At 44.1% G+C, this 14,161-nt stretch overlaps 1 protein-coding gene across 1 annotated transcript in view; it reads left to right on the top strand.

Annotated features, from left to right (window-relative positions):
• Positions 1-14,161, top strand: part of LOC138066135 (uncharacterized) — a 96,402-nt gene that overhangs the window by 71,615 nt on the left and 10,626 nt on the right. Inside the window, exon 9 of the mRNA XM_068933747.1 lies at positions 13,410-13,541. Coding sequence (XP_068789848.1) covers positions 13,410-13,498 — 89 coding nt within the window. The 3' untranslated portion in view covers positions 13,499-13,541. The remainder of the gene's footprint in view (positions 1-13,409; positions 13,542-14,161) is intronic.

The raw sequence follows: 14,161 nt of genomic DNA, 5'->3' as shown, positions 1-14,161 counted from the left end.
TAGCACCTCTTCGCAGTGTATTTTGTCATTTTCGGAACAGGAAAGGGCAGCTAGTGACATAATTCTACCAAATTATATGCTAGAAAATTTCCCTATGCAAAAAAATCAAGGCAGCTCCCAGTAGAGGTACCGTTTGGACATCCCCTCTAGATGTTTGAAAAACAAAATAAAAAATCCTTTCCTTGCAGTCTGTAAGAGCTGTTTCCCCCTGGAGAATTTTTGAGGAAGTCTGAGGTTGATCACAAATCATGAAACTATGAAAGCTGCTGACATTGCTATTTTTGGAAACCCGTTCTGGCTGTTATCTTTAGGCTACTGACATCAAGATGATCAGAGGTCGTTTAAGAGATTTTTGAGTTTTGATGGGTAGAGAGTCAGGTTCCTGGAAGACACATCAGGCTGGGCACCCTGAAGCCAAATCATCTTTTGAGAGGAGAAGTCAGTTTGTCAGGTCCTCAGCACACGAAAGTCCATCTGAGCCCAGTAAGCTCTGGGTAACGGTGGGTATTGCTTTAGGAAACTCCAGGCTGTGCTGCGAGGGAAGTCAGACGACAGTTTCACCAGGGGCCTCACTGTTGAAAGAGCCTACCTATTCTTAAAGCTGTTTGCTTCTATCTTCATCGATAGATGTAGTAAGTATAACAGGCTCTAAGCTTTATTTTTTTGTACATCTTTTCCTGTTCCCTGTTGCAAATACCTCAATCCATTACCTAGAAGATAGGTACCAGTAGGTAGAAGATAGGTACTAAACCCCGGTGGATCTCTCTAGACAGAGAGAAAAACTGAATTCTTGCTGCTTTGTTCTGTGTGAGATAATAGAGTCCTTGCAGAGAAGATTGAAGTGAGTGCATTTTGCTGAAGGAAATCTTGGAGAGAAGAGGGCTCCAGTTAATATATTTCACATCTGTTCTTCACTAAACTGATAGCTCTCTTGCCCCCATGTGTCAGTCACACACCAAGCCTACCTCTGAGAAGGGCAATCAGCTTTCATCCACACGTCTACGAGTCCTGCAGAGCTACACATTTACCCTTCATAAACAATCCTGAGGTAAAACCCTCCTGTGCCTCCCCTTGGGTTGTAAGGAAACCCATAGTGACAAACTCACAGTAAACTACTGCCCCAACTGTGGGCCAAACCACAGTAATCTTTCCCCAGATGGGCTGGCCAGATATAGGCTAGAGGGGGCTGAAGCATGCTCAAGTCTGATGTCATCAGACTGCCCACAGGGAAGTGGAAAAATAGGTGTGCATAAAGGGGCAGACTTCAGCTTGATTTAGGAAACTCACAGGCCATACACACTTGCCAAGGTGTTGTTAAAAAACATTCCTCCTTGCTTACTTAAAACATAGGAGTTAACATGTTTTGAACACATGGTTTTTCCCTCTAGGACAGGCATAGCTTCAAGCAAAACAGCCCTTTTCCTCCAGAAGTATTTGCAAACTCAGCTGTGGCTCCACAGCAAAATGTGTGAAGCAAGAAAGAAAGACATGAAAAACAGAAACTGAAACTCCCTGCTGGGGGACGAGAAATCATTCTGCTTCTAAACTTTCCCTGGTTGGGATTTTTCTCTGGGGAAACTTTGAACAGAGCTGTGCTTTCCATCCTAACTCTTGGTGCTTTTTTATATGGCTTCAAAGAGCAAGTCTGTTATCTCCAGAGTCCTGGAAGCTGCTCTGAGTTTCCTTCCACTCCTGTTGAGTGGAAGCAAAGGGAGGTCAGCAGGAACAGGTTAGGGATGGGAGTGAGGAGGCTGTGATTGCTTCAGTGTGAGAAATGGATCTGCATCTTTGCAGGGCCCTTAGAAATCGCAGGAGCTCCATGGTGACACGAGTGACTGGAAGTTTATTGCTAAACACGCTGTTCTGTGGAACTGAAGCGACCTGCTTTCCTACGGATGTGTCCTATTTCCCCTTCCCCTCCTTCCCTCACCATGTCACTCGCTACAACAACCGTAAGCCCTCTATCTCACTAAGCAAGAGACGCCATGTGCTATGGTGAGGCCAGAGCAGCACATGTGATGACGGACGTTAACAAGCAGCCTACGGAGCGGCCAAGTTCTGCCTCCCTCTCTCCTAGCAAGACCACTAATTTGGGTCTCTGTCTTCGACCCAGCTGCTGATTTGCATGAACCTCGCAGGCACTTAATTCTCTTTCAGCCCCTATCCTTCTCTCAGATTGAAAGAAAGCAGGTTCGGCACATACCGGCTGATAGACAGCCGGATGGCATGATCACAGAAGTTTCATTCTCTGTGGGAAATGAGGCTAGAAACACAAGGATGTGGGATGGATTCATGGGAGAAGGTTAAAAAGTCAAGACTATATTTTTCCAGTGTTGACAGAGTCTTGGGAATGCTGCTCATGGAATCATGTCCTTTTCCATTGAAGCAAGTCAGTACTGGCATCTTTAGATATTCAGGTAAGCACATCACTTATTTTTCATTCCAATGTGTAGCTGCCAAAGACATCTCAGATCCCTTCTTATTTCATATATTTGCCCCGAGCTCTGATGTTCATCAGGAAGCACAATGTATTCTTTCTAAGTAGTGCCTGTGTTGGATATTCCCTCATTTCAAAACAAAACAAACAAAAAAAACTTATTTCTTCAGGCTGCAGAGCTCTCCACAATGAAGCACCAAAGGTTAAGGCAGAGGTGACAAAACAGCATTTCTAGCATGGCACAGATTTTTCTGTATTAGCAAATGATGGTCAAAGATACATTGCTCCAGTGTGTTCAGGTTTCTGTTTGGATTAGGTTCATCCATGCGCTTTACGTCTATTATTTCAGGAACACAGAAGACTTTCTACTTATCTATTTATTTATTAATTTACTTTATTAACCTCCTGTGCAGCAACAAAAACTGTCTGTGTCTGTTCAAGTGGTAAAAGCAGGGAGGCTTTTGTTTTACATTTCTGTAAATGATAGTAATAAATAACGTATTATGTGTAATGTCAGATCATAGGCACTGTCAGTTGAATGAACAGTCACAGAAGATCCCACAGCAACAAATACTTAGTCATGTATTTTGAGAGGCCCAGCAGAGCTGCAGTCACTGCATTTCCTTTCCTGTCATACTAGGATCTTGATGCTCACCACATCAACAATTAAAAGTAACTGATGGTTTCCAGATTGCAGCTGAGAGGTATGCAGATTACTCATTAACTGGAGTCAACAAAAGTTTAAGAACAAAGTTCTCTTCCTTACCCTTTCACGGCAGGTGTTCATTCAGAATCTGCTTTTGCTGTTAAGTCAGTGGCAAGCCAGGAGTAGAAAAAGTAAAACTGCAACTGTGAGCCGCTATGCGGTTCAGAGCTTTGCCCTACAGACTCGCTTCTGCTGCCAATTTAATAAACAACAGCAAATTAACTGTACGCAAATGGCCACTCTGTAAAACGTCTGGACCTTGGGATGTGCAGTTTGAGATGTACCAGCCCAGTTTGTCAAGGCTGTGGTTAGGTATACGCATGTAGAAGTTGAAATGTGACCCAAAGTGGAGGTACCCAAGATAAGAAGCTTCTGTGGAAAATATTGCCCTGAGAGTTTAGAAATTGCCTTCAAGCAAACAGGAGCAAGAACTTACCCCATATCTATGCATACAACTGTAAGAACTGAAGAAAAGCTGTACTAAAGATCCATTTAGTCTAGCATCTTGTCTCCAACAGCAGCCAGTGAGATAGCAGGGAGGCTGAGCAGGCTGAGATGCTGCATTCACCCTGCAGCGTCTGCTGGAAGTATGGGTTAGAATATCATTTCTAACAAGTCCCCGGTTCTTCTTTTATATCCAGTGCGCCAGACGGTGTTGGCATCACCAGGACTAGGGACACCTGGGACCATGGTTTGCAGATTTGGGTGGACCCTGCTCTGCTCACCCTCCACCCAAGGTGGCCCCTGCTGCCTGCTCTAGCAGGCAAGGAGCAGATTATCACCTGCTATCTCTAGTAAGTCTTGTACAGGAGTAGTTCCCCCACATCTCTAGCCCTGTGGAGATCCTTCCTGGGCTTTGCATCTCCTTACCACTCTCTGCCATGCACTATTTTAGCAGAGCTATAATATCCAGCTGGTCTGCCTCCAAATCACGCTGTGGAGATACTTCTTTGCATTGGCGCTCCCCTTTCTCCTTTCCCTTGCCCTTATGTCCTCCTGGACATGTGTGCTGGTGGGACTTCTTACAGTTGCAAGAGGGTGAAAAACCCTCGTGAGTAACTCCGCACTCCCAGCTGATCCCATGGCCCACTAGGGACTTAGGTCGGGGAGCGTCCTGGCCAGGAGCATGGGGGTGCTAACAGCAGGGTGCACAGGTCCTTCAGCCCTTGTGTGGCAGCTGGGGACTCACCAGATCAACAGTGTCAGGCTGTAGGCCCTCTTCTGGCTCCTGCAGAACCTCTCCTGGTGGTTTTTGTTTATACCTTCCCCACCCGAGGTCCCACTAAGTCATGGGACTTCCTTATCAACTTCCCCTCACCATCTCCAGCCACAGAAAGAGGAAGCTTGTTGAGGGGGATCCTGGTGACTGGATCTGGCCGTAGGATCCTGGCCTATTTCTGTTCTTTTCTCCTATCTGGCATCCCAGCACAGCACCACTAGGCACTGGGATGCCTTCAGGAGCTGTTGGGGGTGCATCCCCCTCTGGTTCTCTATCTATACATTTCTGGTTCTTTGACCTTCACCCCCCTCCCTTCTCTCATTTATTGTCCCCCATGTTCATTTGGTTTTCTCCATGTCTTTCAAAGAGTGCAAATCAGTGCAAGCATACAGTGACACTTCACTAGAATTACCCAGACTGAGGAGATTTAAGTCGTTCCCCTCTACCATGCATTATAACTTTGTGCCTTCACCAAATTGTCTTCTCACCCTATAGCCCTCTTTCCAGCTCATGTATAAATACGTGCAACAGCAGGACCCCAAGAACAAACCCCTGTGGAACATAGCTGGAGACCTCCTCTGTATGGGTGCGCTGCCCTTTTATTTCTGCTCTTTTAATAGGTTCTTCATAAGAAGACTTTTCCTCTTATCCCATGGTGCCTTAATTTCTTTCAGAGACTTTCCTGATGGACCTTTGTGTCTTGTAAATCGTTGCTGGGATATGGCTGCCCTTGTTGCGGTTTTCATTTAACTTGACAGATTTTTATGATTCTTTCTATTTTACCATGCTTGGATATAATTTCTATTTTCTGAAGGAACTCTTCTGCTTCTAATAAATTCTTTTATCCTGCTGTTAGCCATGTCAGCTTTCCTTTGGGTTTTTCCAAAGTCTTTGTCTATACAAAGCGTTTTAGAGCAAATGTGCTCCGACATGTTATGTTTACGTAGTCGCTATGCAGACATTTTAGTTTTCAGGCATCCCTTTTAGTTGCTTTTTAACGAGCTTCCTTCTTCCTATGTAGTCCCATCGTAGCCAACTTTTTGGCTTTTGTTCCTTAGGCGACAATGTTGGATCTCACTGTGGTCACTGTTACAAAGTGTCTCTTGAGCAGTAGCATTTTGAACCAGGTCCTGCCTGTTGCTCAGGTCGAAGGTAGCAGTGTCGTCTTCTTTTGTGGGCACCTTCTTGAAGCAATACTGATCTTTTTTCTCAGCATCAATCCCTGATGTGACATTTGCCCAATATGCACTTGGGGAACTGACCTTTCCTGTTTCTGTTACATTTCTTCACTTGCAGCTCCTCTAATCTCCCTCCACATGTAATAGATACAGACATCTGGTCTAATCATAATACTATACATTTCTTATTTCAGCCTGGAATGTCAATCTCTGTGGATTCTGTGTTGCTTGTAAACACAGCTAGCTTGCTATCCGAATTCGACACTAAGCTTTCTCTAATATATATTACCACTTTTCTATTAGCGTTGCATCTTCTAACTTTTCTTTATATTTTGTACCCTGGCATTACAGTGTCTGATCAATTGCCTTTTTCCTATCAAGTTTCTGACACAAGTATTATGAGACTATCCCTGTTTGAAGTCAGGCATTCTTGTTTACACATCTTGTTTATTAGACTTCTAGCATTCATAAAAAAGGCCTTACGTGTTGTTTTGGTTTTTTCTCTCTGCTCTAGTTACATGAGATTCTGTTTGTTTCAACTATTCTTCATTTTTTTATGTGTAAATTTCACCAAATTATGCCCTGCTCCTCTCTGGTGGATACAGTTTTCCTGACTTCCTTCTTTAAGTCTGTACCATCCTGAATCATGTGTGCTTAGCACTTGCCAGCTTCCCCCTTCCATTTTAAATATCTCCTAACATCTTTTTCAGTGCGATCAGCCTAATTTCATTTTAGTTCACCTGACTCCAACCTGCATAAGTGCTGAAGGTTTTCCCATTTTCTAACAAGTCCAAATCCTTTGCCTTCACATCATTTCTCACCCACTCACTGAGAACTCGTGCCTGTTTCTCCCAGTTCAGCCCTGCTTGCTGTGCTGGAGACCTTCCAGCTGAAGCTTCCAAAGAGATCCTGGCCTCTGTGGCTTACTACCTGCCTGCATAGATTTTGCCTCTAGAAGAGAGCTCTCTGCTCCCTTCCTGATGGCATTATCCCATCCACTGTACCCAAAGGCTCCCTCAAGCCTTCCCCAGGAGCCAGTCCAAAGACCCCATGCCATCCACCCAGCAGGTATTGCATCCAGCAGTTTGATCAGCATGCAGTCCTACCCAGTATCACAAAACCACATGAATGTATGTATCAGTGTCCCTCTACCACTGTCTCATTGTAGCCTATATTTACCTGAAAACTGGCGTCTGAAGAGCAGTCTCAATGCAAAAGTGTATGTATCCTCAACCTGTGAGGGCATTTCTGCCTTCCCCAGTGTAAGACTTCCTGCCACAAGGCTTTCCTCCACCTCCACAGCACAGGGACTATAAGTCTGGAAGTAGGACTGCTCAGTGATGATCCCAAAGGGGTTGTTAGTGCCTCTCCCTTTTACCCTAAGAACTTGTAGTTCAGCCATCATGGCCTCAAGGGCTAGGGCTAATTGCACTGGACATGCATGCATGTTGCCTACACACTGAGTAGGTACTGATTTATAGTGCTCAGTGAAACAGAAAGTGCTTGTCCACTCACTAGACCTCAGCTTTATTTAAATAGCCAGCTGTTGCTTTAGTTCACCTGTCTTCTTCCTTAGTTCATCTGTATGGCTTGTCCTTCACTGAGCCAGCAGTGTGGCCTTGTGGCCAAGAAGGCCAATGGTCTCCTGGGCTGCATTAGGCAGAGTGTTGCCAGCAGGTCGAGGGAGGTGATCCTGCGCCTCTACTCAGCCCTGGTGAGGCCTCACCTGGAGTACTGTGTCCAGTTCTGGCCTCCCCAGTACAAGAGAGACATGGCACTACTGGAGAGAGTCCAGCGGAGGGCTACAAAGATGATGAGGGGACTGGAGCATCTCTCCTATGAAGAAAGATTGCAAGAGCTGGGCCTGTTCAGCCTGGAGAAGAGAAGATTGAGAGGCGATCTCATCAACGTGTACAAGTATCTGAAGGGGGAGTGTCAAGAGGATGAGGCCAGCCTCTTCTCCGTGGTGCCCAGCAACAGGACAAGAGGCAACGGGCAGAAACTGAACCACAGGAAGTTCCACCTAAACCTGAGAAAAAACTTCTTCACTGTGAGAGTGACAGAGCATTGGAACAGGTTGCCCAGAGAGGTAGTGGAGTCTCCTTCCCTGGAGATATTCAAAACCCGTCTGGACGTGATCCTGGGCAATATGCTCTAGGTGACTCTGCTTGAGCAGGGGGGCTGGACCAGATGATCTCCAGAGGTCCCTTCCAACCTCAACCATTCTGTGATTCTGTGATTCTGTGATTTCTGCCTGAAGCAGGGGACAGAGCCCGTTAGACCCCCCCTAATCACAACCAAACTCCCCCTGTAGTAGAGCACACCCAGCTCTGGGTAATCCCCAGCTCTGCCTGTTTGGACCTGTAGTGACTGCTCTGTGATTCTTTATTTTCTGTCTTACTCCTTGTTACTTGCACCCAGGGAGAAGCAATAATGAACAGCAAACACACTATGAATGATGCTGAAGGAAACGGCCATTTGTAACTATACATCGTGCTGCAGGAGTGAAAAGAATGTTACCTTGCGCTCAGGTTTGCTTTGAATCTTCCTTTTCAGATTGGAAGGATGTTTTATGAGCGTTTCATTTCTTCTGCCCTGAATGGAGACATTCCACAGGAGTAAAAATTGGAGATTTGAGGGAAAAAGAGACTTTGTACTAAAAGCATTTTGAAGGCTTAAATATATTCAGTCTTATGTTTACATTCCTTCTGTATATTGACAGTTGATCCTTCATTCTCCTTTATGCTCATCTGAGTTCCTGCTAAGTCCCTGGGAACCATTTTGTTCAAGACGGTAGGATACCAGGCTCTCCCAGATCTCAGCTCCCGCAGCCTCCCTCATGCCTCTGGTCCAGACCTCTGCACATGACCTGCCATCAGCAAAACATTTAGTAACCATGCTGACACATATAAGACCTGGAAAGGGGAAGCACTGTTTCCTTGAGTGGGAGGTTAAGGAAACAGGTGACGTGTGGTGGGAGGATGAGCAGTGTGAAAAGGAGAAATGAAAAATTGAAAGTTTTCGCTAAAGCTGTGACAAATATATTTAATCTAAGCGTAATGGAACTAGACTACAGATTTGGCAGAGACGACTTTGTGACCTTTTAGAAGAGGAAGGAGTGACAAATATGCAAAGATAATAAATTAAGCTACGTCCAGGGTGCCCTGACTCTCAAGCTCTGGGAGTTCATGCTGATGTGATCTGGGATGCTACCAAGCCAAGTTGGCCACCCGTTGCCACAGGTTTTGCCCCATGATTGAGTCATCAGAAATGGCCGTCTGCCCACACCACAGTCACCAGCCTAGTTTGTTGACATAAACTGAATTTGCCTGTGGCTAATTCAGTTCACTAGGATGTGGATTGTGGTGGCCAAGGGCTCTCCCTCATGGTCACCTTCAGATTTATTTGAACAGGTGACTAGCTGGGGTCAGAAACTTCCTTAGCCATCATAGCCTAACCTGACAAGCAACAAGATGCAGCATATGGATATCATTTTAGCCAGTTTGCTTGTCTTTAGACCCCCTTTTCTCTAATTTTCCTGAGTTCTTTTGTCATGATGAGCTTGCCAGTACATGAGAGAAGGTTTACAAAAGCCCTATAAATTTATTCTGTGGGTTCTGCTCTTTCTTCTAGGAAACTGAATGACAGATTGAGTAGCACAGATACGAGGAAATCACGTGACATGGTTCAAAGAAGAGCACTGATAATTCTATAGTATGGCTATCAAGGCACCGCATGGGCCATGGCTCACAGCCTGGGCCCATCCCACCACCTCAGAAGGGAACAGGCAGCCGAGGCTGAGCAGTCACCTCAGGGTTAGGCCCAGGATGAGCTAAAATGGGGTCCTGGGTCCATGGCCAGGGATGGGGGGATGCCCCACAGGAGGCTGGTCAGCGCCATTGAGGCCTAGTGATGCACTCAGGGCCCTGGTGGTGACATTGACCAAGACTATAACTTCTGATCATCTGCTCATATTGGAAAAACTATGGAGAAAGATCTACTCCAGTAAATAGGTGAGTTGCAAAACTAAGATGAATCCACTGTTAAAAAAAAAAAAAAGACGTTATTGCTACCTTGGTCGTGTGCTCTGATACCCCGTCGTGGTCGTGTTACCCCGTGACAGGGTAAATGACCACTAAGGAGCCAACAGGATGCTAGTCTTACACTTGTTGATGCCAACTTTGCGTTGCTTTTGGAGATTTGTTTTAGGTCTGACTACAGCTATCCCAGCAGGTGCTAAGTGGAGAGGCTACTAAATAGCGAGTAGTCCCATGAGAATCAGAACTAACGGCTCTTGCTTGGGTACATAATCAACCATTTAACAAACGGTGAGTTTCAACCATTTTCCTTCCATGGGGAGCATTAATGCATTATTTTTCCTCTGCTTAGCTGCTTATTTCCACAAAAGCGGTAGGATTTTACTATTTTGGAAACCACTCTTCCTCCGTCAGTGTTACCTGAAAGTACCCTATGGATTAATAGCTATGTGGTTGTACAGATGTTGACAGAGACAGGCACAAAGCATTAGTGTATTAAGAAAGCACTCAAGTTTACAGTAACATAAATTTTAAAATGTGTTAACATTCAGTAGACAGCTACTGGTATGAGGATTATGTTTCATTTCTGCCCAAGCCTGCCCCCTTAAAAGCTTGAGAGCTAAAGGATCTCAGAAAGAAGTGGCCATTGCTTAGACTTCATGCATTGATGGTCTTTCCTGGGAGGGAATGATTGTGTGGTCAGGACTTGGCCAGAGTGTTTGCATAAATGCTTTTCAGAGACTAAAGGTCTTGCTTTGCACATCTGACTCCTTCAAATCTGCAGCTATTATCTTATTCCCCTGCCTTTTTTAAATTAACCCCCATTCATTCTGTTCACTTTCCGTATTAGTCTTTTCCTTCTTATACCTTCAGAATGGAAGGACCTGAGGTCTCCGGCAGTTGTTGCTTTTACTGATGCTGGGCTTCTCGTCAGCTATAATGCCTTATTGCTTTATGTGGGTGTCTGTTCCACAGAGAAGTTCAGGCTTTGGATATAAACATCTGTGGGGACATCCTTGGGAATACTTAAACTATAATGAGATCTACATTGGATACTGATTTGAGCTTTGGTTTTACTTATTCATATAGATCTGAAAAAGAGCAGATGCTGCTTGCATGTTTCCTATGAGGCAGATTAAACACACTCCGGAGAGCACACCTGAACCAAAGGTTAATCTTTCTCAGCAAGCCAGCCAGCTATGAATTGCTCCATAGTTTTTCGATTTTGGTAATGAAGGCGTAGAAAGTAGATTGCAAAGAAAATTTTTTTCAATTTATTTTTATTTAAACTTTTACAAACTACTGAAATGTATGTTTTGAAAAAAATTGCTTCGGTGGCGTGCAAGGGATAACATCTGGATTTCTACCTACAGTATTATTTAATTTGGAAAATTCCAGAGCCTTCAATAAGTTGGTCTAGTAGGTTTCACTACAGAATTACAGTGCGAGCGGTTTCCAGTAGCAGTCATTCCTATAGTTCTGCCCTTCTGAAAATTGTATTTCTTGCATGACTTAAGCTTCTTTCCAATTCAACTCTGAAATGGCTTTGCGTATCTTTGAGCCACTGTACTTTCATTGTAAAGCACCTCATTTAACTAATCTCGTACCCATTGGCTTTAAAAAGATGGTGTTCATGCCCAGGACAAGCACTCACTTTCTTCAGGAGGAGGCTCGCTTACCTCAGAGAGAGTTGTGCCAATTATGTCAAGGGAAAATCATCTCCTCAAAATTCTCTATGCTGACCCAATGCAGAATAATAAAAACATGGTAGTGAAGTAAAGGCTGTGATCTGTCAGCACGTACGGTTATCAGGAATTACTGAAAAGTTCACCATGTCCCCTCCTCATCCTCTGAATCTCCCTGGGTATGAGAGTTCAGTCTATGCCTACCAAAAGCAGAAGAGAAATTAATGCCACTCGAGTGTTTAAAGTGTCAAAGCTGCCCAAACAAGGGGTGGATGTGTCATTTGTTTGTGAAGATCTTTACTAAGAGATTATTCTGTAAACTGTATCTCATGTCGAAAATCTAGTTTCCTCATCTTCAAAAAGGGACTGTGCTGTTTCCTGAGGCATGAAAGGAGAAAGTAATATCTTTTTCAGGAAGATCTTGTTGGTGCTGTTTACCCAAAGATAAAGTGATTTTCTTTAATGAAGAGGAGAAAAAAAGTCAAGGGAGAACCTGACCAGGTTTTCCAACGTTTGTCTCCCATTTGCCTAAAGTGGCCACCCAAAATGGCAACTTCCCTCAGCAAAAAGCAGAATTGTATGCATTTAAAAATATCACAGCCATTTCAGCAGTGGCCACATATGCCATGAAGACTGAGAAATTTCTTACTGACAGTCAAAGCAGAATGTATATATTATAAATTATTCTTGTTGGCTTTGAACGATAAATGTCAAAAACAACTGATCCTAGAGGGAAATCTATTTTAGAAGAATTCTAAATCCATTATGAAAAGCATATTCAGCATGAAGAAACTGATGGAACTGTTATTTTCCACAAGCTCTTGATTTTGTCCTTCCAGTTACAGTTTCCAAATACAGATTTTTAATATTTTTCCAATGCCTTTTGAAGATCCGAATTTCTCCTGAGATTGATTCCTAACTTTTTCAACAACCACTTCACCCTGTTTACCTATCTGTCTATTTATTTTTCTTTTCTCAAGTTTTGAATCAAGTCAGTTATTTTTGTGAAATGTCTGGTTGAGCAGTTGTATATTATCAAAGCTCATGCTTGAGGCTCCTAATCTGATGGGGATAGGAAGAGAGAAGGACCAGGCAGCCCGTGAAAAGGGCCTAAGTATCTCTAATCTCCTTTATTCTCTGCTGTAGGAATGGCTGCACTGCAGAATGGCTGTTATAGGGGTTGCTGCAGAATTCCCCAAGGTATTATTTGCTCAGTGCAAATCATTTCTAAATTGTTCCTAAAAATTGATGTGAGAAAGAGCAGTGAGAACAATATCGGGATCTTAGTCTAAATTCTGTTTAGCTGCTGTTTTTGGATTAGTCGGAGTATAAAATAAGAGAAAGTATAGAAGTGGATAAACCGACTGTATTTCAGAGGTGAGCGAATGCCTTACTGCCCAGTGTAGAAGTGGATACTTCGCCTATGCAAAGAAGTGGCTGAACTTGCACCAGTTATTTCATCTTCATGGGGATTATATGTAATGTCAATTTTCATTTTCGTGTGAGCTAGAACAGCAGTGGCCAGCCTTCACAGCCCTCTGTGCTGTGCATCAAAATCCCTGTGTGACTGAAAGCAACAATACGTGAATCGCACAGTTTGCCACTCCTGAGTTAGCTGGTTTAGCCAAAGAGGCCGGGGTTGCACTTCCACTGCCGAAGCAGGGGGTGCGAGCGGTCCTTCTGCAAGCCCTCAAGAAAACAAGGCTACAGGCTGCCTTGCCTTCTCCAGGAGTTCACCCCGAGGGAGTTAACTTGCTGGAAACACACCTTTGGTTTTTCTAGGGAAAAGCTTGGCCCTGAGTGACAGGCAGGGGTGTGTTTGGGTATGCTGAAGAAAGGATTCCTTTTTTCTTTAAGTGGAGGAAAAAGGAAAGCGCTGCAGGATTTTTATTTTGATGAACTGACTCTAGGTGGCGACAAGACGCTGCGTAGCCTTGCCGGAGGCTCGTCAGGCGAAGAGTCTTTGGTGCTGCCTCTATAGAGACAAAACGTGGTAGCGTTTTCAGTAACGCTTCTAGAAAATTTTCCCGCTGATCGCACCAGCTGCGCATTAGAAACATTTCCAGATCCTGTCAGTGTTCATTGTTATAGAGGACCTGGTTTTCAGCGTGTATTTTGAATAAGATGCCGCGTGTTTCATTTTGTAGGCATAGTGCCGCAGGTGCGCAGAGGAAAATCAGCAAACTCTTCTCTTTCGGCTTTCCTGCCTGGATGGGCAATCTCAGGAAGTGTGTGAATAGACCTGATCTGTAATGAGGCCTATGAAAGTGCACAGATGGGTATGTGTAATTGCAGCTCTGCAGCCCTCACCAGCAACGCTCTTGAAATGCCCCTTCATCACCTTGCCAAAAACCAGCCACACACATACCTATAGAACTGCTCGCCACATCTTCCGTGTAATACGCTGCACTATCTGCAGAGAGGTTTGTAAGGCCCTGTTTCATTGCCTCTCCACTAGGTATCCAGCTTGCTGGGTTTAGCAGCACAAAAGTAAACACTTGTAGGGTATAATTTTTTTTTTTAATATAATGAACTGCAGTGTAAGTCAGCTTTACTGCTTTACTGCTAACTTGACTGACTCTGAAAATATTTAAATCCCTTATTGGTGTGTTCATAAGCACAAGGAGAAAGCAGAGGAAAAAATATTCATTTTGATTATCCGTTGCAACAAAGAATTGTCATTGTAGTCATACTGTATACTAATAATCACTACAGAAAATCTTTTGAGTGTGGTAACGTCATGTTTCTAGTAAGGCCAAAGTGCCTGACTGCATCTACAGGATATCATCAACTTCTTTACTACTCTGTCCGTGCAGTAAAGCCATGAAACTACGTGACCAAATCAGCTATTTTGTATAATTGACCCTTTTACCTGCATACTGTCGATTAATCTCCTCTA

This window comes from Struthio camelus, chromosome 2, assembly GCF_040807025.1.
Source record: "Struthio camelus isolate bStrCam1 chromosome 2, bStrCam1.hap1, whole genome shotgun sequence".
NCBI lineage: Eukaryota > Metazoa > Chordata > Aves > Struthioniformes > Struthionidae > Struthio > Struthio camelus.
This window is presented reverse-complemented; position numbering and strand designations above follow the sequence as displayed.